This window comes from Pleurodeles waltl, chromosome 5 (assembly GCF_031143425.1).
Source record: "Pleurodeles waltl isolate 20211129_DDA chromosome 5, aPleWal1.hap1.20221129, whole genome shotgun sequence".
Classification (NCBI taxonomy): domain Eukaryota; kingdom Metazoa; phylum Chordata; class Amphibia; order Caudata; family Salamandridae; genus Pleurodeles; species Pleurodeles waltl.
In genome coordinates this window covers 410,679,725-410,701,791 of record NC_090444.1, presented here as the reverse complement: position 1 = coordinate 410,701,791, position 22,067 = coordinate 410,679,725, and the positions used below count along the sequence as shown (strand labels likewise).

Below are 22,067 nucleotides of genomic sequence, written 5' to 3'. Positions count from 1 at the left end.
CCTAAACCGGTGTAGACTGGCTTATGCAGAGATGGGCACCATCTGTGCCCATCAAAGCATTTCCAGAGGCTGGGGGAGGCTACTCCTCCCCAGCCCTGACACCTATTTCCAAAGGGAGAGGGTGTTACACCCTCTCTCAGAGGAAATCCTTTGTTCTGCCTTCCTGGGCCAGGGCTGCCTGGACCCCAGGAGGGCAGAAACCTGTCTGAGGGGTTGGCAGCAGCAGCAGCTGCAGTGGAGACCCCGGAAAGGCAGTTTGGCAGTACCCAGGTACTATGCTAGAGACCCAGGGGATCATGGAATTGTCACCCCAATGCCAGAATGGCATTGGGGTGACAATTCCATGATCTTGGACATGTTACATGGCCATGTTCGGAGTTACCATTGTGACGTTGTACATAGGTAGTGACCTATGTACAGTGCACGCGTGTAATGGGAATTTGCCCTGAACGATGTGGGGGCACCTTGGCTAGTGCCAGGGTGCCCACACACTAAGTAACTTTGCACCCAACCTTCACCAGGTGAAGGTTAGACATATAGGTGACTTATAAGTTACTTAAGTGCAGTGGTAAATGACTGTGAAATAACGTGGACTTTATTTCACGCAGGCTGCACTGGCAGGCCTGTGTGAGAATTGTCAGAGCTCCCTATGGGTGGCAAAAGAAATGCTGCAGCCCATTGGGATCTCCTGGAACCCCAATACCCTGGGTACCTCAGTACCATATACTAGGGAATTATATGGGTGTACCAGTATGCCAATGTGAATTGGTGAATTTAGCCACTAGCCTGTTAGTGACAAATTTGGAAAGCAGAGAGAGCATAACCACTGAGGTTCTGGTTAGCAGAGCCTCAGTGAGACAGTTAGGCATCACACAGGGAACACATATAGGCCACAAACTTATGAGCACTGGGGTCCTGGCTAGCAGGGTCCCAGTGACACATAACAAACATACTGACAACATAGGGGTTTCACTATGAGCACTGGCCCTGGCTAGCAGGATACCAGTGAGACAGTGAAAACACCCTGACATATACTCACAAACAACCCGAAAAGTGGGGGTAACAAGGCTAGAAAGAGGCTGCTTTCTCACAACGTGCAAGTGAGTAAGAATAAGTGAGTGTATACTTGAGAATGTGGTCTTATGCTTGGGAGTATGCCCTTTGCAAAGGCATACTGTTGGTAATACCTTAAACAGGCCTGCATGACAAAATTCTGACACTGGCATACTGGAGGCAGTTCCTCGCATCACAGGTACATGTGACAAATGCCAGCAAACAAGGGCACATTAGAGGTTATACTTGCCACATGGGGACATCCAGGACAAAAAACGTGCACTAGCGTACTGTTTGTAATTCTTGACCTAGGGGCACCTATAGAATACTGCTGGTGTTGGCATACTGGAGGAAATTCTTGGGGGCACCTGTGGCAAAATGCTAGCCACATTGAGGTAATGTTTGACATAGGGGAGGACAAATGTGGTATATACGAAGGGGCAATCATAACAAAATGGTGGACAACACATGTGGCAAAATTCTAGCAAGGTCATTTTGTATGTAATTTGGGGACTACAGGAGCATTCATTGTATATGGGAAGCACCCATGTTAATCTGCTGGACTCGCACAATGTAGGTAATTTCCGACAGCAGCAGACATGGGAACTGCTTACAGTTGCTGTCTCTGAAACCTGTTTTTTGTGATGAAAGGAAAATAGACGCACCTACAGTGTTGTTCATATACTCATCGTTCATTTTGTACAAAACAGTTTGATAAAAGAACATGGCTGACCTTACTCAAATACTCTTTTTTTGAAGCAGCAGAGACTGTTCTTTACCAGTACCACCAGGGTTTTGCTCTGCACTACTGTAGATATCTCAGGGATATCATATGTTTTGTGCTCACAGTGTCTTCCTACCCGCCAGGCTAGAGGGGCAGGGTGGACTCTGCAGTTATCAAATATTGGTTTATCAACTTTTGGACATCTGGTTTTCCAGCAAATAGAGTTCCAAGTTTGAAGGTTTTGCTGCAGAGGATCACACTGTTACTGGAATTCCTGGAACAAGAATTACCAGAACTTTATTGGAGCTGAACGTCAGTCAAGCGGAGACTCTGGTCCACTATGAGCCACTCCAGTTGTTTTCTGTCAGAGGATCACGAGTTACTACTAGATGAACTTTTTATATGAGGGATTGCCTAGAAATTAAGATATGTTCACAAACTGTTCATGAATTTGAGCGCAATAAGCTCATAGCTCATTCAGGTGGCAAAACGGGTCTCCTTCGTGGAACTATTTGGAGTGTTAAGAAGATTGTATGTTCCTTCCAAATGTATTATTGTATAAATTATTTAAGTTATTTAAATAATTTGTAAAGCCTAAACTGTCAACAAAAACTGGCATTTTGGCGCTGACAGCTAAAAAAGAGATTCCACATGCAGACAACAGAAGGAGGGCACGCAAAGGGTGGGGTAGGAATACTGACAATAAGCATCAGTTTGGAAAAAGCCAGGTCTTAAGAGCCCTTTCTACAAGTTAGACGTTTTGCGACTGATCTGCATTTAGGAGGCAATATTTTCCAAATCTGAGCAGCTTTCATTGTGAAGGCGCGGCCACCTTGTGTGACCCTGTAAAAATGTATTTATGGTGACCAAGTTAGCAGTGCTCGAGCGAAGGCATCTTCCAGGGGTATAGTGCTTCAATTTATGTTGTAAAGGCAGCAGACCACATCCATGTTTCAAACACAATACACTTGGCTTTGAAAATAATCCTCTGTTTTGTTGGGAGCCATTGAAGATCTCTCACGGCCTTAGTCGCTGATGACCTGCGAGGTCGATCTAGGGCTGGTTTGGCTTCCACCACTTAAACTCTGCAGTTTGCTGATCAGAGTGTCTGGAGCGCCAAGCAGGAGGGCATTACAATAATCAACCCTGCTCTTGATGACTCTAGGCATGAGTGTGGATCGGACTCCATAAGATAAAAGTGGTAGCACCTTCCTAAGATCTCTTAGCAGCGCAGAACGAGTGCCTACAACTTTAGTGACTTGCGCCTCCATAGATAGGATGCAATTCTTCTTTTGTCGGTAATGGGCAAAAGTGTGGGGGGAGCTCCATAGGAATTTTATTTTCCGAGCAGCAGAGGAATTCGGTTTTGTCTGCGTTTAATTTAACGGAGTTTGAGTTCATCCCCTTGATGACATCTGAGATACAGTTTTGAAAGATTGCCAGGAATCTTGATATTTATGATTCAAGGACAGAATCAATTGTGTGTCGCCTGAATAACTGACTAGCCTGATCTCGTGAGCCTTTACCAGATAGATCAGTGGCCTCATATAAACGTTAAACAGGACTGGGCTCAAAGCCGAGCCCTGTGGGACTGAATGAAGGTTTTTGAACTTTGAACGGAAGGGGGACAAGCCAACAGCCTGAGATCGATCAGATAGGTGGGATTCCATCCACTTCAAGACCAGGCCTCCTACTCCGATTTCAGCTAGTCTTTCAATGAGAATTTTATGATTGACTGTGTCAAAGGCAACTGTCAAGTCTAGCATAACCAAGATTGTTGACTGAGCCTTGTCTACTCTCTTGCGTAACTTTTCCATAGTGACGAGTAAGGCAGGCTCAGTGCCATGTCCTGGCCTGAAACCAAATTGTTCCTCTTCTAAGAGCGACTGTGTTTCCAAGTATTGTGAGAGCATCTTACTCACAAAACGCTCCAATATTTTCACAGGAAAAAGGAGAAACGAAATAGGCCTAAAGTTGCTCAGTGTCAAAGGTTCTGCTGTGGATTTCTTTAAAAGGGGGGAGACAATATCCTTTTACCACATTGAGGGGCTCTCCCTTGTCTCCAAGGACTGATTGCATAGCCGCAGTGTCAGTGGGATAAACTCATCTCCCAGCTCTTTCCATATCCTAGGTGGCATGGGATCCAAAGGGGAGCCTGGTGAGGTTGATCAATAATGGATTGAAAGTGTTCCTCTGAGATAGGTTCGAATACCTCAAGTCTATTTTTCTGATACTCCAAAGCTGTCTGACCAGTTTGAAACTTATCAGATCTGGTTATACAGCTGCCTGATTGGAGATTACTCGCCTTAGGCAAAATAAGGAGCTTAACATTATCTGAAGTAGTCAAAGCCGGGACTGTATTCTGGAGCTGAAAGCTAATGTCCTCTAGGACCTTGCAAATCTTATTATAAAAAAAAATCAGCAAGGTTGTCACAAAGCTTCTGTAAAGGAAGAACTCCCTGTTTGATACATTAACAATGGATTAATTCCCGAAGGACCTCATACACCTTTTTTGTGCCCATTTGTAGCAGTGTGAAATTTTATTAGCCTAATATTCTGCTTCAACACTCCTGACCTTAGTTTTATATTCACGGAGTGCTTTTCTTCGACTTTCCTTCTTACCTTCATTATCCTCCCTACACCATATGCATTCTAGTGTCTTACAAGCACATTTTAGAGTTTTAATGAATCATTATACCAAGGTTCCAAGGGTTTACGATGACATTTCATGTTGTTAAACAGGATGATTCTGTCCAGTGTATCCAAGAGCTCCTCTTCATGGACTATAAAATTGGCCTCAACTGGCATTGCAGGGTCAAAGGAGTTGAAGAAATTAAAAATTGGTTTTGACAGGGACATAACCGGAATCAGCTAATGCCAAGGCCTACCTTTCCTGACACCACCTTCTGCTGTTTAGGGTGACCAGAGTCGTTCACCATCAAATCAAAGGCAACCAGTGCATGATCAGTCCAAAGTAGGAGAAGAATCTTTTTCAAATAGACCAGACTCCTTTTGGGGCATAAATCAAATCCAAGGTATGAGCCTGATAAGTTGGGCTTAACACACATTGTTGTAATCCCATAATTTCACAAGACTCCTGTAGCTCTTTAAGAGGAGAGGATAAATGTCCCTCCGCCCAAAGGTTAAAGTCCTCTAAGTGTGTAAGTGCCATGTTAGAAAGTACTTCTATAAAGCTCTGAAGATGCGAAGTGGGAGTACCTGGAGGCCTATAGCAATGAATTCCCAAAAACGGACTGCCTCTATTAGTTTTGAGAGTGAAGTTTAAGCCTCAACATCTCTGGCCTCATCTAGGGGGAGAGAGGAAAGGTTCAATTTCTTCTTATGGATAATCCCAGCTCCACCTTCCCTCCTGTTGGAACGCAGTTTATGGAGGGCCTTGAAGACTACTGGACAAGCCAAACCAAGGTCTGCCACAGATTCAGATGAGGCCCATGTTTCCGTGCAGAATAATATATCCCACTCGCCTGTTTCCACTAGTATGTTAATTTCAGTAGCATGCTTCAATAACAATCTAGCGTTAATCAGTCCACACTTCAAACTTATGTGATAATGGTTACGCGTGTGAGAGGGCAGGTCCCACGCTGCCACCCCAGTGCCTAGTTTGGGGAAAGGGATATGATGTAACCCACCCTGCTTACCGATATCCAGTAAATTCTTCCTGAAGTAGCTGATCCTGTATTTTGAATCATTAGCAAAAGTAGGCCTACTTAATTCTGGGGAGCCACCAGCAGCATGGCTGGCGTTGAGCACGGTCGAACCACAGATGGGCTTGCCTTTGGCGGACCTTTGTAAGGGGTAAAGCCTTCATAAGGGCTAAAGGGCCCCCTGCCCTACCTTATAAGGATATTACAAGTCACCTAGGTGTTCCATAAGGTTATGGAACTCCAAGGTGACTTGCAATATCCTTATGTACACTAGGGTGTACTTTATCCCATGTTATACATGGTCACACTTTCACCTTTCCCACAAATCACTTAAACCTTGGTGAACCTGCTGGTCCACACAAACCGCGGGAGACTTTTGCCATAGACGTCATGGGACCCAGAGAAGAGGAGTAGAAGTATGTGATAGCCTTCAATGGAAACTTTTCTAGATCTCCAGTCATCACAATTGTAGAAAGTGTAGACACTGATGATGTCTTAACATTTATGGATGAAGTTTTTCCAAATGAGGGGTTGCCAATGCAATTAATTGATGACAATGGCATTCAATTCATGTCTGGCAAAGCCCAGAGTTATTTTACCTGTGTGGGCATCAAACATAGAACCACGTCATTCTATAATCCCAGTGGGAATGGTATGTTAGAACGCTTTATTAGAGTGATCAAAATGGTGTGCAATTAGCCATTAAGAACAAGATGATTGGGAAATCCACATTTTTAAAACAGTTTGGATGTATAGAACTGTTACACATTGGGTGTCTCACCTTTTGAAATCATGAGAGGAAGGGAGGCCAGCACCAAAGCTAACCCAGAGTAGTTGGTACATTCTCCTACTACCCATTTTTCCAATGAAGATGATAGGAATAAAATTGTGGATACTTGTTTAATATACAAAAAAACAATATGATTTGACTAAAAGCACTAAAGATACTAATGTGGAAGTAGGAATGATGGTCAAAGTGAGGAAACCTTGGAGAGTCAAGAAGGATGAAAGCCAGTTCCCTGAACTTTGAAGGTAATAATGCCCTCTTGTTGAGTGCTGGTAAGGTTTGGAATTTAAAAAGAATTGTTGTGTTGAACAGTGAGAATGTATTGAATGACAGCGTTATAAATAAGAGTGTTAATATGGACTGGGAAGATGTTGAGCTAGCAGTTAATGCTTGAAGGAAAGGGTATTCTGAGAGGCAGATTGAAGCCGGAGAATGTGTAGCAGGTGAATGTATAGGAGAAGAAGGAGATGTTTGTCTGGAAAGTCAGGAGGATGGAAATGAAATTACTGCTGACATGCAAGATAAGGAGGATGGGAAGAATAAACGAAGAGAAGATGTAGGTGGAAGAGTTCTGATGTCTTTTCTTTATAATCAGCTACTGGATGTGTCACAAGTTGCCACAAGTTGCCAAGTAGAAAGATATTAGAGACAGGTGAATATACAGGGATTACAGAATCCCATGTTTTATAATATGGTATTTGTTTTATGATGCTTAACGTTGATGTTCTAATTCTTGACCTGTGCATGATTGTTTTAACTGACACAATTGAATTCACATGGAGCTTGGTGGGTGGCTGGGAGGAAGCAGGGGAGCGGGGGAGAGAGAGAGAGAGAGAGAGAGAAAAAGAGAGAGATAAAGAATACACATGAAATTTCGTGCACGCTTTGATCATGGCAAGAACCCTGGATCTTCGTTATCCTTTTTAGTTATTGGCTGGAAGTGGGAGGGCTCAGTGGGGCTTGTTTAGCTCCAGTATACATTTTTTTTCCATTAGGAAGATTCCTTCAGTTTAGAAAAGCAGAGCATTTAATAAAATGTGAAAGAAGGGAAGTGAGAAAAGTGTAAAAACCTGCTATGTATGTATTGGATATTGTAGTGGTTTTATTCTGTCTGCAGATGAGCTGCTCTAAATGTGAGTTGAGCCAACACAGAAGCTTTAGTAAGGTAAGCACCACCTTAACCCTTTATCTGCTACTTTTCCCGCCCCAGTGCTGAGCCCTTTTTTATGTTTGGAGCCTTTCGTGTCGAACCTTTCATAACTTTTTTCCATAAAAATTATCCACAACAAATTTGCTTCCTTTTTTAGGTCGAGTATACTAGACAGCATAGGTGCTGTCTGCTGCATGACATATTGTCGATAACCAAGAAAATAAAGAGGCTTGGAGCCCGCCCACTGCTTACCATTGTTTGGATTTCCTGTCACTTTCATTTCCTGCTTCTTATTCCTGTCCCAGCTCTTTTGGCCATACCATCCTGAATGCGCCTGATCTCGTCTTTACAAGTTTTGTGATTGGCTGGCATCTCTGATTCTTCTGCTTGCTTTTCAAGTAGTACTTTTTTTGTTTTGTGTTAAACACTTCCTGAGACTGCATGTGTTTTCGAGCTGTCTCTCTCAAAATCTGCCTCTGTAATTTTGTAGACACAATGCTTGGTGCACACGTCTATTCTATAAAAATTGCGTTGGCGATTGCGTGCAAGGCTTTTTTTCCCCAACTTTAGCAATGCTGCACAGCACTGTGCGTGCTGTGCAATTTGCTTAAAAACAATAGGCAAAATCAACAGATCCCAAAGATGTTGGCCATTCTTAAGGTACCCAGGATCGAAATATAGGAAAATGTAGGTGTTTCTTATTAAAGGAAATGAGGAAAAAGTGCTGTGGAAGGTTTGTTTCTTTTCCTAAAAAATTAAACCAACCTGTGGTTTACTTTGCTAAAATCACCATTTATCAAACTTTAAAGAACAAGCAGAGTTCTGAAAAAATAAATATGACCGTTTTTTTGTTTTTCTAAAGGCTAGTCCATTTTCCTTTTGTTTTAATGGTACCTATCTATGTGACATTTGTGGTGGAAACAGGTTTGAAACTCATGAGTGAACCTGCAAAGATGTAGATTTCTGAAAGTGGACAACATTGCAACTTCAGCAAGGGGTCATTTGTGTATATTGTCCATGTATGTCCCCAAAACACTGATCATTGAAATAAAAAATAATTAAAAAAGTAGGATAAAATAGAAATAGCTGAACATTTTTCCTGAGTAATTTGTTTCCCTAATGGATGATGTACAAAAGCAATACATTGTTAGATGCGGCAGACCCTTCTGGTCTCGGGATTAATGGTGTTTGTTGGATGTGGAAAAAGACACTGGACAGAGAGCCAACAACTGAGCTGCAGCTTGCAATGATTTTACATCGTGTCCCCACCATAATATGTACAGTTTAACAAATAAAAAATGGGTATGACGGAAACCTATATATTTTTATTAAATATGCCTGCGATACTAAATGTAGGAATAGTGGTTATTTGTACAACTCTGAATTTGGGGTTATCCATACAATTATGTTATTCAGAGGGCTGTTTGCAAAATGTGTTCTTTCTTGCACCCTAGCTTACATTTGGAAGTCATTATTGAAGAGAAATTCAGTCCATAGTAACAAATGTTCAACTATTCTGTGTTCCTACGCTTCTTTAAATAAAAACGGCATCTCATTTGTGTCGATGGACCTATCATCTGCAACAGGAAACTCCCCAAAATGCAACGCAACCCCTATGAGCGATGATGTGCTTAGGTGCAGTATTTCGGCCTGGTCTCAGCCGCCACCCTGGGAAACCTACTACATCAGGACACTTTCGAAAACTAGATATTCAGGGCAGTCTATAGTGGTGTGACTTGTGTGGATCTTACCTGATTGTCCTGCAAAGATCACTTTTTGGCTAAAAAAAAAAAGTGAATTTTCTTCACTTTTTTGTGAGGGAAAGTTCTGGAACCTGCTGTTATCCACAACATCCTTATCACCCACCATTTCTGCACTTCTCCCAGTAAAAGCAGTACACTCCTTCTGTGGCTGGATGTAAGGCATAGATCCCCTTGGGATAGGTACTGCTGGAAAAAAAACATTGTCCCCTTTCCATTTTTACCTCGCCGATACAGAGTTATGCTCAGAGGGAAGAGTTATGCCCCCAAGTACCAAACAAAGTGAAAGCAGACTGCCCCTAATGGCATAGTCTGCTTACACTTTGCTTACTGCGACGTCAGTATGCTGCGTGTGCTACGCAGCACAGCCACCAAACAAAAACAAAAAAAGAAAGAAAAAAACTCAGGAGATGGGGGAAACTGTTCCCTTAGCTCCCTACTTTATTTTTCAGAAAGAAAATGCTTCTGGTGCTTGCATTTAGTATTGTGGGAAACCTGCTGACTTGCAACGCACTTTGGACATCAGTGGGTTGTCTGCTTTATTTAAGGTGTCAAAGGTGAATCGTAACAGCCTCTGTATGTTATATGAGTGTGGCATCTGTTGTTTCTCTTGATCTTTTAACAGCGTTTCATTGTTACCAGTATGTGATAGCACATGGCTTTTTGAGACAATGCAGTAGAGTGGTTTGTCTGGGCTCATGTTCTAGCCCCCCGCATCCTACAACTCTTACATGCATTATAGAGATGCATCTACTATTCCCAGCATAGGACTGTGCACCCAGGGATAGGTATTTGGACTGGTCTGGAGTGACTGTATATACCAGATGTCTATCTAATACCAGTTACTGTTGCACTGCTGGCTGGGTAGTTGGTACATCCTGTAGTTCAGTGTGCAGCATGGCACTAGCGGCTTTCACATCCAACCATAATTTCTACCTGGTGAGTGTACTTCTACTCCTTTTGAGGTTCCTTTGTCTTTGCTGGGCTTGGGTGCCTGATTTATTGCTCCCATATAAGGTCATTATGTGGCAGCCACAGTGGCAGCTAATTTGTCCAATCTATTAGTTAAGTGTTTTCGGTAATTACCTCTCAGTTTTTACTGCCAATTACACAAAGTCAATATATGTTTCTCTGCCGCACTGGATGTCACTTACAACCTTGCCAAACTATCTTCATTTGACAGTACAGTTATACATTTAACTTTCTCCTGGTCTTTCTCTTTGATAAATGTAAGAGAGCAGGTTGGGACGTTAGTTTTTGTTTGATAAGGCACACTGCTGTTTGGAAGTGCGTATCTTTTGTCTAATATGGCTTGAATCATTTCTGACCACTGTAATTTGTATTATGGTGTGATGTAAAATGTGTAACTTTATTCTTTGGGGCCTGAAGTAAATATAACCTTTCCAAAGATGTGATGGAATAATACAGCTTTTGTAATCCAGAATGTTTACATTTGGTATTAGCGGTACACCACGAATCATAGTTGTAAATGAAGATGAAAAGAAAGTAATTGAATGATTTCTTAGTTGGATGGAAATTAGTACAGTCATAGATATCCAGATCACCAACAAATATCAGGCATTGTTAGTGTTCACACAGAGATATCTGTGGCTTCTTATAGTAACCCCTGCTTGACTTCTGGTGTCAGACAAAGCGAAATAATCTAATTGTGCACTTTCACACTCAGATAGATATATTAATCAGAAGGCATAGGAGACAAACTATCAGGGTTTGACCCTCAAAATACCCTACATCTGAATGCTATTCTGTGGATTGTGCTGGTAAAGTGTCCTATGGTGGCATGCAGGGCTTTATTTAGCTTTTAGTATATAGGGTACTCTATCAAAATGTCACAGATGCCGTCTGCCATACTGAAATTGCCATTGATTGTGAAAGTTTGTTATTTTTATAGTGTGAAACTAGCCGAAAGGCAGTGGAGCTATGTACATGGCCAAAGGCAATTTTAAAGTCAGCAAGTTATAGCAGAGGAATCTGAACTGTGAATGTGAATGTTTAATGCTCTGTGATGTAGTGCTGTTTAAAGAGGTGAGTCTTCAACTGTTGCCTAAATTGGACCTGTGTTGGGGCAGACCTAATAGATACAGGCATGTTGCGCAAGATCCTGGGTGCATAGATGGAAATGGACTGTTTTCTTTTTTCTTTTTTTACACTTCATAACTCTGCAGTCTGATAGTGTCCCCACTGTGGGTGTGCCGAGAACCACCAGAGGTGGTGAGTTTGTCTGCAAAGTAGACGGGGTGCTGGTTGTAATGCCTTTGTAAATGATGTAGCAGGTTTTAAAGACGGTGCGTGCTGACAAGGAGAGCCAATAATGTTCCATCAGGAAGGGGGTGATCAGGGTCCTGACATTTACAAACAATTGATGTTAGAAACAAAAACAAATGTAAAGAGTATGTTATTTTGGTCATTCACAGCATTTTTAAACTATGCCTACTATTACATTTAATAATCACCCTACCTCATGTGCCTAGTTAGGTGGTTTGCGAATGTTTGTCATTTTAAAAATTGGGTTGTGGATCTAAAACGTTTGGGAAGCACTGGACTAAAGAGCAATTGTGAAAACAGTTGAAAGACTTCTGGAAATAACACTGGTGAAAATCAGGTAAAATAAATGGAAAAAATCACTGTGTAATCTTTTGTAAAATGAGGACAGTGATAACTGCAACAATGTGAAAGGCTTCAGATTGAAAATATTTATTAAAAACATTTGAAGGTATGGGACTGCTTTTCTTTTCAACCTGATTGAAATTGAAGCTACTTGTGAATATCCAAAAAGTAAAACTGTCTAGAAAAATGATGTTAGTTTTCGAAGGTTTATATTTTTAAACCTTTGTTTCCCCTTTTGCATTTAGTGTTCTTGAATATTATGAGATTTAAAATAAACTAGATGAAAGATTAATGTGAAAAAGTTGCACAAAATTAAACAGATTTCCTTTTTTTTCTGTGAGCTCGGTGAAAAAATATAAATGTCATACTTGGCCCATTCCTTCACTCTTCATCAAGCCTAGCCTCTAACTGGTATTAAGGTGCACTGCACGAGGCGTTTGGCATTGTTGAGGGCTTCTCCAGGCATGTGCCTGTCAGAGATATATGGTGGCCAGCTTTGTCCTTACCCCTACACTCATTTCGTGACACTAAGCTCTAAAGAGTTCCTGTTGGAGTGATGCAAGAGGACATTCTGCAGAACCTATTTTGCCTATGCTTAAGCTTTCTGTTGTCATTGGCTGTGGAATCTTCACAACGTTTAGAATGAGAACGTTTCAGGAACTTTGATAGGCTAAAGTTGTGATTGGGCTGATTCGGTTATACTTAGTCCATAGGCTCCTTACCATTATCAACGACCTGATACCGATAACTTAGCCACAGTTAAACCAATACACACCTATTGGCTCCCATCTTTATTTTTTAATTGAAGGCAGCCGGTACTGGCACATGTTCGTGAATTCATTGGATGCATGTTTTTGCTCTGCTGGCGAACAAAGCACTACATTATTACAGCTGTGTAAGCAATGTCCTGTCACTGCTAAGTGGCACGGGCACCACCAGGTTGAAAATGAGAAATATACTATGTACCAAAAGTAAGGTATTCACCATGAAAATAACTGTGTTCTTTTTTTTGTTCATAATTCACAAAAAAATCATTGTGTTCTTTGCCTGTGAGAGTAAACATTTTGGGGGCATCTGAGTTACTTATAATAGTAAAAGCGATACTTAATTCTTGTTTTCTTGAAGTGATTTTATTAATAACGTTCACAGATCTTTTAATATTTTGTTGCTTTCTCATTTTTATAGAAAAGTAGAAATACAGAACAAGAGGTATCTCCCAGCTCATTCTAAAGCGATGTTATCTGAACACCATGATGTGGATAAACGAAGTGGTCCTGAATTCAGGGCTCAGACACCCATTTCCGGGTCACCAGCATCCACATACAATGCACTCTCCTCTGAAGTAGACGTTGGAAATGGCAAAGAAGCTCAGGAGGAAAATGAAGACAGTGAAGTTGATATGGAGGACAAGGAAGAAGAAGACGAAGATAAATCAAGTGCCCTGCGAATTGAGGAGACTGTAGAAGATACTGTTTTTTCTGAAGGTGAAGAAGTTGTAATCAGTGATACCAATGATTGTTCTGACAATGATTTTTTTAATGAGAAGGATGCAGACCACATTGACTCTGATGAGGACTTCAGCGTAAATAAAAGTGCTGGCAGAGCAGTCGCCAAGAGGTCATCCTACATTATCAAATGCGATAGGTGCGAAAAAGAGTTTGCTTCACGAAAAAATTATGTGGATCACTGTAAGGTTGTCCATCAGTGCTTACCAGGAAAAGTCTATCACTGTGATGTCTGCAGCAAATCCTTCGCCACATACAACAGCTGGAAAGAGCACAAAGCATGTGTGCACACAGAAGAGCGGCACTTTGCATGCTCCCTCTGCAGTGCTACTTTCAAAAGAAAGAGAGACGTCAGGACCCACTACGCGCGGAAGCACGAAGGCCACGTGAAGCGTCCCCTTTGCTCTGTCTGTGGCAAGATACTGAGCTCTAGAACTGCCCTTGTATTCCACATGAGGACACATACCGGAGAGAAACCTTATTTATGCAGCATTTGCCATTCACGATTTGCACAGCCCTCTCAGCTCAAGATTCACACCAGGTAAGCTCAGTTTATCAAATCTATAGTCTAAATTCCCTCCCACCCCCAACCCTGTGAGCATTCTATGGGTCCTTCCACCGTTCCATTCTCTCCCATCAATAAAAGAGACCAAAACCTCTTGTTGTGTTAGAACGACTGCAGTTTATTCACATCTTAAGATGGTGCATAGATTATCACAATGGCATCATCATTAACACGCTCACCTCTTCCCTTTGAAAAGCAGTCTGGTCATAACGGATTATACATTCTACATCTCATCTATATTTCATATTAGTAATCATAACTTTCATAATTCTTCAGTGCATCATCCGTACAGTCATAACATGTATTTATTTGTTGTTGTAAATCGTTTTAATTTCTGTGACGGCTCTCCTCCGGTTGATTACTCGGTACAAAGGGTCACGGCTTCGAGGCTTCCCTTGCTACCAAATGTTTGGCGTTACGTGGCCCTGAGGCCATGCCTGGCCTGCAAATAGCATGTTCATCCATCGCTGACCATTTCTTACATTTTTAGTGTTCCCAAGTGTGCCTGCCCTGAGCCATTCAAAGGACCTTGTTCTGGCAATTGTGTGTCCCTACCATGAGACATCCCAAGGACCTTGATGGGACAATTGTCCTTTTACATCCTTGTGTAAAGATATTTATTGTTACACCTTGCGATTCCCACTGTGTCCCTGTCATGAGGCATCCCAAGAAGCTTGTCTGGGCAATTGTGTGCCCCTGCCATTAGGCATCCTAAGGAAGGACCCTGTTGAGACAATTGTTCTTTTACATCCTTGTGTGAAGATCTTTATTGTTAAACCTCCGTCATACCGCAACTGTGACACCCATATTATTTGGTGTGGGTGGGTACAGATTCTTCTGGCAACAATGTTAGAGATGCTTGTCCTGGTCGCCTCTTCAGTCGTATCGCGGCCAAGGCCCCTCATCTGATTGGGCCATTTGAGGCCAAATGTTTTTGCCAGTTGTTGACCCTTTGATTTGGCACGCTTTTTGCCGCCCTGATACTGCTAGGCCCTTTGTCTGCTTCCCATGTTGGGGGGGGGGCAGGGGTGTAGCCACCATCCCTCTAGGGCCAAAGGGCCTACTGGTTCAGCTGTGCAAGCATTTTCTGGGCCCACCCCCCATTCCATTCTTTCCAATCAATAAAATACACCAAAATATCTTGTGGTGTTAGAATGGCCGCAGTTTATTCACTTCTTAAGCTGGTGTATGGATTATCACAATGGCATTGGTTATTAACATGCTCAGCTCTTGCCTTTGAAAAACACTCTGTTCACAACTGGTTATACATTGTATGTCTCATCTGTATTGCATATTAGTAACCATAACTTGCATAATCCTGAAATGCCTAATCAAAAAAAATAGGAATACTGGGCCATATGTACGAACACATTTTCCCATTGACACAGAATGGGAAAAACCCTTTGCTACATCTGGCCCACTGTTCCTAACAGAGAAGATCCTAGAAGGAAACACACTAACTCAGGTCAAACAATAGGGGAATTGCTCCTTTAACTTTTGGTGCCCTCACACATCCTAGAAGGGATGTTGTGCTTCGTCCTGGGACTGCTCCTTAGAGGATGCACTGCAGTGTCCTACGGGCCCCATGATGGGTCACTTTAGCAGAGCTCCTTTTATTAGATGTAGTGTTGTGAAGCCTATAAGTGTGAGGGTGTCCTAAAATATGAAGTCAAATATGCTCACAATGTAAGTGAAGGGAGAAGTGAATAACTAAAACCATCTAGCGGTTACCAAAAAGTCATTTAATTACATGGTACTTCTGGTGGGATTAAAAAATCAAAATCCACCGAAAAAAGGCATTGAGGGCTCCTTTGGAAAGGTAATTAACCCACCTAGTTATAGAAGTCAAAAGTGGGTAAAAGTCGACATGTTTCACGCCTGGTGGTCCAACAGAATTGGATCGACGGCGCTTCTTCAGGACCACAAGTGAATAAGTGATTAATTGTTGTACAGATCCAGGGTACTTGACCTTTTCGGCTCCTGGTCCCCCCTTCCTATATCTTGAGTTTTGTTTGAGTAATCCTGCAATGCATCATCCTTACAGTCATAACATCACTTTAATGGTTGTCATAAATAATTTTAATTGCTGTGACAGCTCTCCTCCTGTTGATTACTTGGTACAGCGGGTCTGGAATTCGAAGTTTCCCTTGCTACAGAATGTCTTGCATTTGTGGCCCTAAGACAATGCCTGGGCTTCAAGTGCCATGCCCGCTCAGCGCTGACCATTTCTTACTCTTTTGCTGCCCTCAAGTATCCCTACCATGAGGCATCCGAAGGACCTTGTTCGGGCAGTTGTGTGTCCCTGCAGTGAGGCAACCCAAGGACCTTGCTGGGGCAATTGTTCTTTTACATCCTGGGGTGAAGTTATTTATTGTTAAACCTTGTGACTCCTGCCATGTTGGTAGTGATTTACTGAACTCCAACAGCTCCTCCCTTTCAGTCCTAGGAGAAACCCAGTAGGTGAAGTGTTCCTAGTATGTTCAAGGACAACATGTCCGTCCCCATACTTGAAAGATGAACCTTGTTGTATGCATATTATCCAGCTATTCTCAAGTTTGTGAGGCCATGCCTCACGAATTGCCAATCCATGACCTTACAGAACCTTGCCAGGTCCCAACCCATGACCTTACAGAACCTGGCCATTCCTATGTTTAACTTTCACCTCGACCTCCCCACTGTTCCCTGGTTCACTGCCCCCACAATTCGAGTACTGCTATGATTTCTTACCATATTAAGTAAGCCAGACGCACCTCGTGATACAGTAGTTAGATCCGCTTGAATAGCTTTCAACAGGGTTTTTCACCCCATTGCCCTTGAGTTGTTGTCCCCAGATGGGATTGCCACTGCAGCGGGGTTCCCATGCACCTGTTGCACTATCCTCATTACGTGTAGAAGCTGGCTCCCATCTGTTAGAAATGGGGTCTTTGGTTGACAGTCAGGTTACCCCCTGTTCAAGCAAGAACCCTCACTCTAGTCAGGGTAAAAGAGAATCACCCTCAGCTAACCCCTGCTTACCTCCTTGGTAGCTTGGCAGAGCAGTAGGCTTAACTTCAGAGTGCTAGGTGTAAAGTATTTGTACCAACACACACAGTAACTTAATGAAAACACTACAAAATGACACAACACCAGTTTAGACAAATAGGACATATTTATTTAAACAAAACAAGACCAAAACGACAAAAATCCACCATACACAAGTCAAGTTGTCAATAAAAATGCAAAAAGAGTCTTTAAGTAGTTTTGAAACACACACTGGCACTGCTAGAGTGAAAATGTACCTGTTGTGCGTCAAAAATAACTCAGCACGGCGGTACTTGAGTCAAAAATCCAGCCGCACGATAATCTGAAAATCCCGCAGCGCAGGTTGTGATCTCCCAGCCTCCGTCAGCGATGCTGCGTGTCGTTTCTCCGGCTCCGTGCGTCAATTTTTCGGTCGCATTTCCTGCGAGCGTCGTTTCGCAGGTGCGCAGCCGGCGGCGCGTCGTTTTTTCAGCCGCAGATCGGATTTGCGTCAATCTTTTCCCCGCACGGCGCTCTGTGCGTGGAGTTTCTTGTCTTTAGGCTGCCAGCTTCTCCTTTCAGGGTCCCATTAACTGGATGGGCACCACAGGGCAGAGTAGGAGTCTCTCCAGAGACTCCAGGTGCTGGCAGAGAGAAGTCTTTGCTGTCCCTGAGACTTCAAACAACAGGAGGCAAGCTCTAGATCAAACCCTTGGAGATTTCTTCTCAAGATGGAAGGCACACAAAGTTCAGTCTTTGCCCTCTTACTCTGGCAGAAGCAGCAACTGCAGGATAGCTCCACAAAGCACAGTCACAGGCAGGGCAGCTCTTCTTCCTCAGCTATTCAGCTCTTCTCCCGGCAGAGGTTCCTCTTGGTTCCAGAAGTGTTTCTGAAGTCTGTGGTTTTGGGTGCCCTTCTTATACCCAGTTTCTCCTTTGAAGTAGGCCTACTTCAAAGTAAAGTCTCTTTAGAATGTGAAATCCTGCCTTGCCCAGGCCAGGCCCCAGACACTCACCAGGGGGTTGGAGACTGCATTGTGTGAGGGCAGGCACAGCCCTTTCAGGTACGAGTGACCACTCCTCCCCACCCTCCTAGCACAGATGGCTCATCAGGATATGCAGGCTACACCCCAGCTCCCTTTGTGTTACTGTCTAGTGTGAGGTGCAATCAGCCCAACTGTCAAACTGACCCAGACAGGGAATCCACAAACAGGCAGAGTCACAGAAATGGTATAAGCAAGAAAATGCTCACTTTCTGAAAGTGGCATTTTCAAACACACAATCTTAAAATCAACTTTACTAAAATATGTATTTTTAAATTGTGAGCTCAGAGACCCCAAATTCCACATGTCCATCCACTCCCAAAGGGAATCTACACTTTAATCAGGTTTAAAGGTAGCCCTCATGTTACTATATGTTCTACCTTAACAATACACTGCACCCTGCCTTTGGGGCTCCCTAGGGCCTACCTTAGGGGTGTCTTACATGTAAGAAAATGGAAGGTTTAGGCCTGGCAAGTGGGTACACTTGCCAAGTCGAATTTACAGTTACAACTGCACACACAGACACTGCAATGGCAGGTGTGAGACATGATTACAGAGCTACTCATGTGGGTGGCACAACCAGTGCTGCAGGCCCACTAGTAGCATTTGATTTACAGGCCCTGGCACCTCTAGTGCACTTTACTAGGGACTTACTAGTAAATCAAATATGCCAATCATGGATAAACCAATCAACATTACAATTTACACAGAGAGCATATGCACTTTAGCACTGGTTAGCAGTGGTAAAGGGCTCAGAGTTCAAAAGCCAACGGCAACAGGTCAGAAAAAATAGGAGGCAGGAGGCAGGAGGCAAAAAGACTGGGGATGACCCTGCATAAGAAAAAAAGTCCAACACCATCTATATAATCTTGCAATTGCAGCGCTTCAGATTGTGGACTAACAAGCGTTTAGCCATCCTTACTGCTATCTTTCATCCATTTGGTAATTTGCCTGATTATTGCACCCTGCAATCCTGTTCATAACCTCTAGCCCATCTGCCCTTGTGTGTAGCTAAGGAGAAACAAGTGGAAGAGTTCCTTGAATTTGGTGATCTCCAATTAGCAGGGTATCCTCAAATATTGACTGCCCAACGGCTTCATCTCAACAATGTCAGTGCAGTACTCTGCCCGCGTCTTTGGAGTCATTCTACCCAACCAACAGGTCAGTTTAAGGTTAAGGCAGCCAAGATCGTCATTGAGTATTGCTTAATACTGTGGTGCTACCTCGCAAGCTGCAAGTGAAATGCATCTGTCTGCATTTAATTGATACTCCTGGCAAGCCTCCACATATTACTCACTTGCCTTAACACAACATGTAGTAACGGTCCTTGTTCTCGTCTGGGTGATCCTTACACTCTCCAAAACACCCCAGGCTTACATGTAGCGACATTTGACACTTTGGGTACATCACATCATCAGCACCGAATGCACCTCCGCAAACGTGTTCCACATAGGCCAAAGTACAAACAACAGCCTTACAAACCATGCACCCTGAGGGTGCCCAGGAACCTGATGCAACTGCAATGCTCTGTGAACTCGCCAAGACCATAAAGCGCAAAATACATAATACAAGGGTAAGAAGGCACAATACAAGCCCCAGCACAATGGCAATTCTGTAGCTTACTTCAATAATGCAATGTATATAGTGCTTACTACTCCTTATGAGGTGTTGATTGTGTTGCAGCTCTTTTATAGCACTTTATACTTCTGATGAGAGTTGCCAAGTGCTCCTATATATAACGGTGCTCTTAATTTAGGAGCTGTTAAGACAGCTTTAATGTGCGTATGAAGCAATTTCTTGCATTTGCAGTTGTGCGCTGCCCTGGGGATTACGACCCCTCTCTCCGCCGGTGTTTACATGGTAGTTTCACCACCATGTAAAGGCTGGCGGAGGTGGGGTGCCGGGGGCCCCCCGGGTCTGCCCAGTCGCGCAAATCACTGTTTGCTTTGCAGACAGTGATTTGTGCAATGGATTCTGGTTCACCCGACGCACAACAGCATTGCCGCCGGCTCTATTATCAGCCGTCGTCAATGTTGTTGTGCGTTTCCCGCTGGGCCAGCGGGCAGAAACACCCCCTGACCCAGTGGGAAACTCATAATAGGAGCTGCAGGTGGGCTGCCTCATAGGCGGTTACCCGACCACGGAGTTTGGCAGACGGCATTTTCTGCCCACCAAACTCTTAATTAGTGCCTCAGTCTCTTAAAGCAAGCAATTTCGCCCGAACAGGGCAGACTCTGGATCCTCAGATTAAGACCCTGATGCTCTGTAGAATATTACTTATGCATGAATAACTGTGCTCAGTGCGGAGCGGACATAGCACAGGATATACTGTTCCCCCTCCACCCGATCTTTTTTGTGGTAACAGGAGCCTTAATGATTCCAACCCACACTCGCCTGCACAGACTAGATTGCCTGAAGCCTCAGCTGCCACTCGCCGTACTGAAGTTAATGAATTTGGGGCATCTCAGTGTGGTGCAAGACCAGACCAATCTGGCCCTCCTCACAATAGCCAGCTGCCCCAGGTCAGAGTATCCCATGCCCTGCTGGGCTGCTCCCCTTGAGCACCACTGCACTGGCTTCAGGTGCTTCCGGTTAGCCTGTACCTCTGGCCACACTGTTCTCGTTGACGCCGTTTTGTCCAATGCACCCGTCCCCTGTTCCTGGGCACCACCATCCTGGCAGCAGGTGTCTGCAAGTTGGGGTAGTTTATACTTCAGTTGATTCTTTGTTGATTCTTCAATTGTTGAAAGCCAACCCTCCACACAAGAGCCAGCCAATCCAGGTTAGAGTATCCTATGTGCCATCCTGGCCACAGGCACCGATATGTCAGGTCAGTTGTTAAAGTTTTTGCTTGTTGCTGCACTTCGACCACAGTCCATGCCTTGCTGGGTTCCTCATCATATGGCATGTTAGTTTCTCCAGGTTACGGTGTTGGAGATGCTTGTCCCGGTCGCCTTTTCAGCCACGCTTGCAGCCGTTCCCTGATTAGGCCATTTGAACCCAAACTTGTTTTGCGGCAGTGGCTGGCTGACTGCTTTGATGCACTTTTTGCCATCCTGATCCTGCCGGGCCTTTTGTCTGCCATCCACGGGGGTTAGCCACCATCCTTCTAGGGGTGGCTGTGCCTCCCGGTCCAGCGCTACTTCTTGTGGATCCTCTATTTTATGCCTTCACACATTCATTTCATCAGCTTCTGCTGTTTGGTGAAATGGGGCAACCACAGGGACATTGTATGACTTTTTGAATTACCTAAGTGTTGCACTGGAGAAGAATGCAGTCCGATTCACAAAAGTATTTTTCATGCATCGTTTACACTTACTATTGGGGCACCCAGCCGAGGGGCACTGGGAAGATAGTACAAATAATGGTCTACCCCTCCAAAGGAGGAATTCCAAACAGGGTTGATGAGTAAAAAGTACAGAAGCACAAGCGTTGATCTACTGTTTCCTTGTAATAATGTGCCCCTGTTTCAATCAGTCAATCAATCAATAAATCATTTGTAAAGTGTGCTACTCACCCGCTAGGGTCTCAAGGCGCTGATGGGGGGAGGGGGGAGGACTGCTACTGCTCAAATAACCAGGTCTTCAGGTGTTTCCTGAAGGTCAGGAGGTCCTGGGTCTGTCGTAGGTGGGCGGGGAGGGTGTTCCAGGTCATGGCGGCGAGGTGGGAAAAGGATCTGCCGCTCGCTGTAGTTCGATGGATACAATGGATCTTAACAACCCGTTATGCATTTTTTTGTAAGTAATGTTAACTAAAAGATGAGCCATGCACCCATTTTTAAAATTTCAGTATTTTAAATACAGGTGAGAATATTACTTTTTAGGTGTCTCCTATCAGGCAGTTGCATTTAAGTTAAGCTGATATTAATGATGGGAGACATCTGCTAATAGGGTGTTAAACTGTAAAAATGGCAATATGATGAAGTAATACCGCGTCATAATTTGCCTTTTCTTGCTGCATAGTTTAGTCAACCCTGTCAAATAATTTGGTTCTCCGCTGCCGCATTATTCCAGTGGCCCTGGCCTTAAGCCAGTGCTTAATTTGTGCTTATTGTTTCCGGTGCTGAGCACCGGCACTTATTTTTGAGGGACAGCGCTTATTTTTCTGCCTCAAGCATTTGCTGTGAGCAAAAGACACATATGGGAAAGACGAAGGAAGGAAAAACGAAAAAGCATCACAAAGGTAGA

The 22,067-nt window shown here is 43.6% G+C and overlaps 1 protein-coding gene across 1 annotated transcript in view; it reads left to right on the top strand.

The window, feature by feature from the left end:
* LOC138295709 (GDNF-inducible zinc finger protein 1-like) overlaps nucleotides 1-22,067 on the top strand; it is a 194,666-nt gene that overhangs the window by 147,091 nt on the left and 25,508 nt on the right. Inside the window, exon 3 of the mRNA XM_069234171.1 lies at nucleotides 12,953-13,813. Coding sequence (XP_069090272.1) covers nucleotides 12,953-13,813 — 861 coding nt within the window. The remainder of the gene's footprint in view (nucleotides 1-12,952; nucleotides 13,814-22,067) is intronic.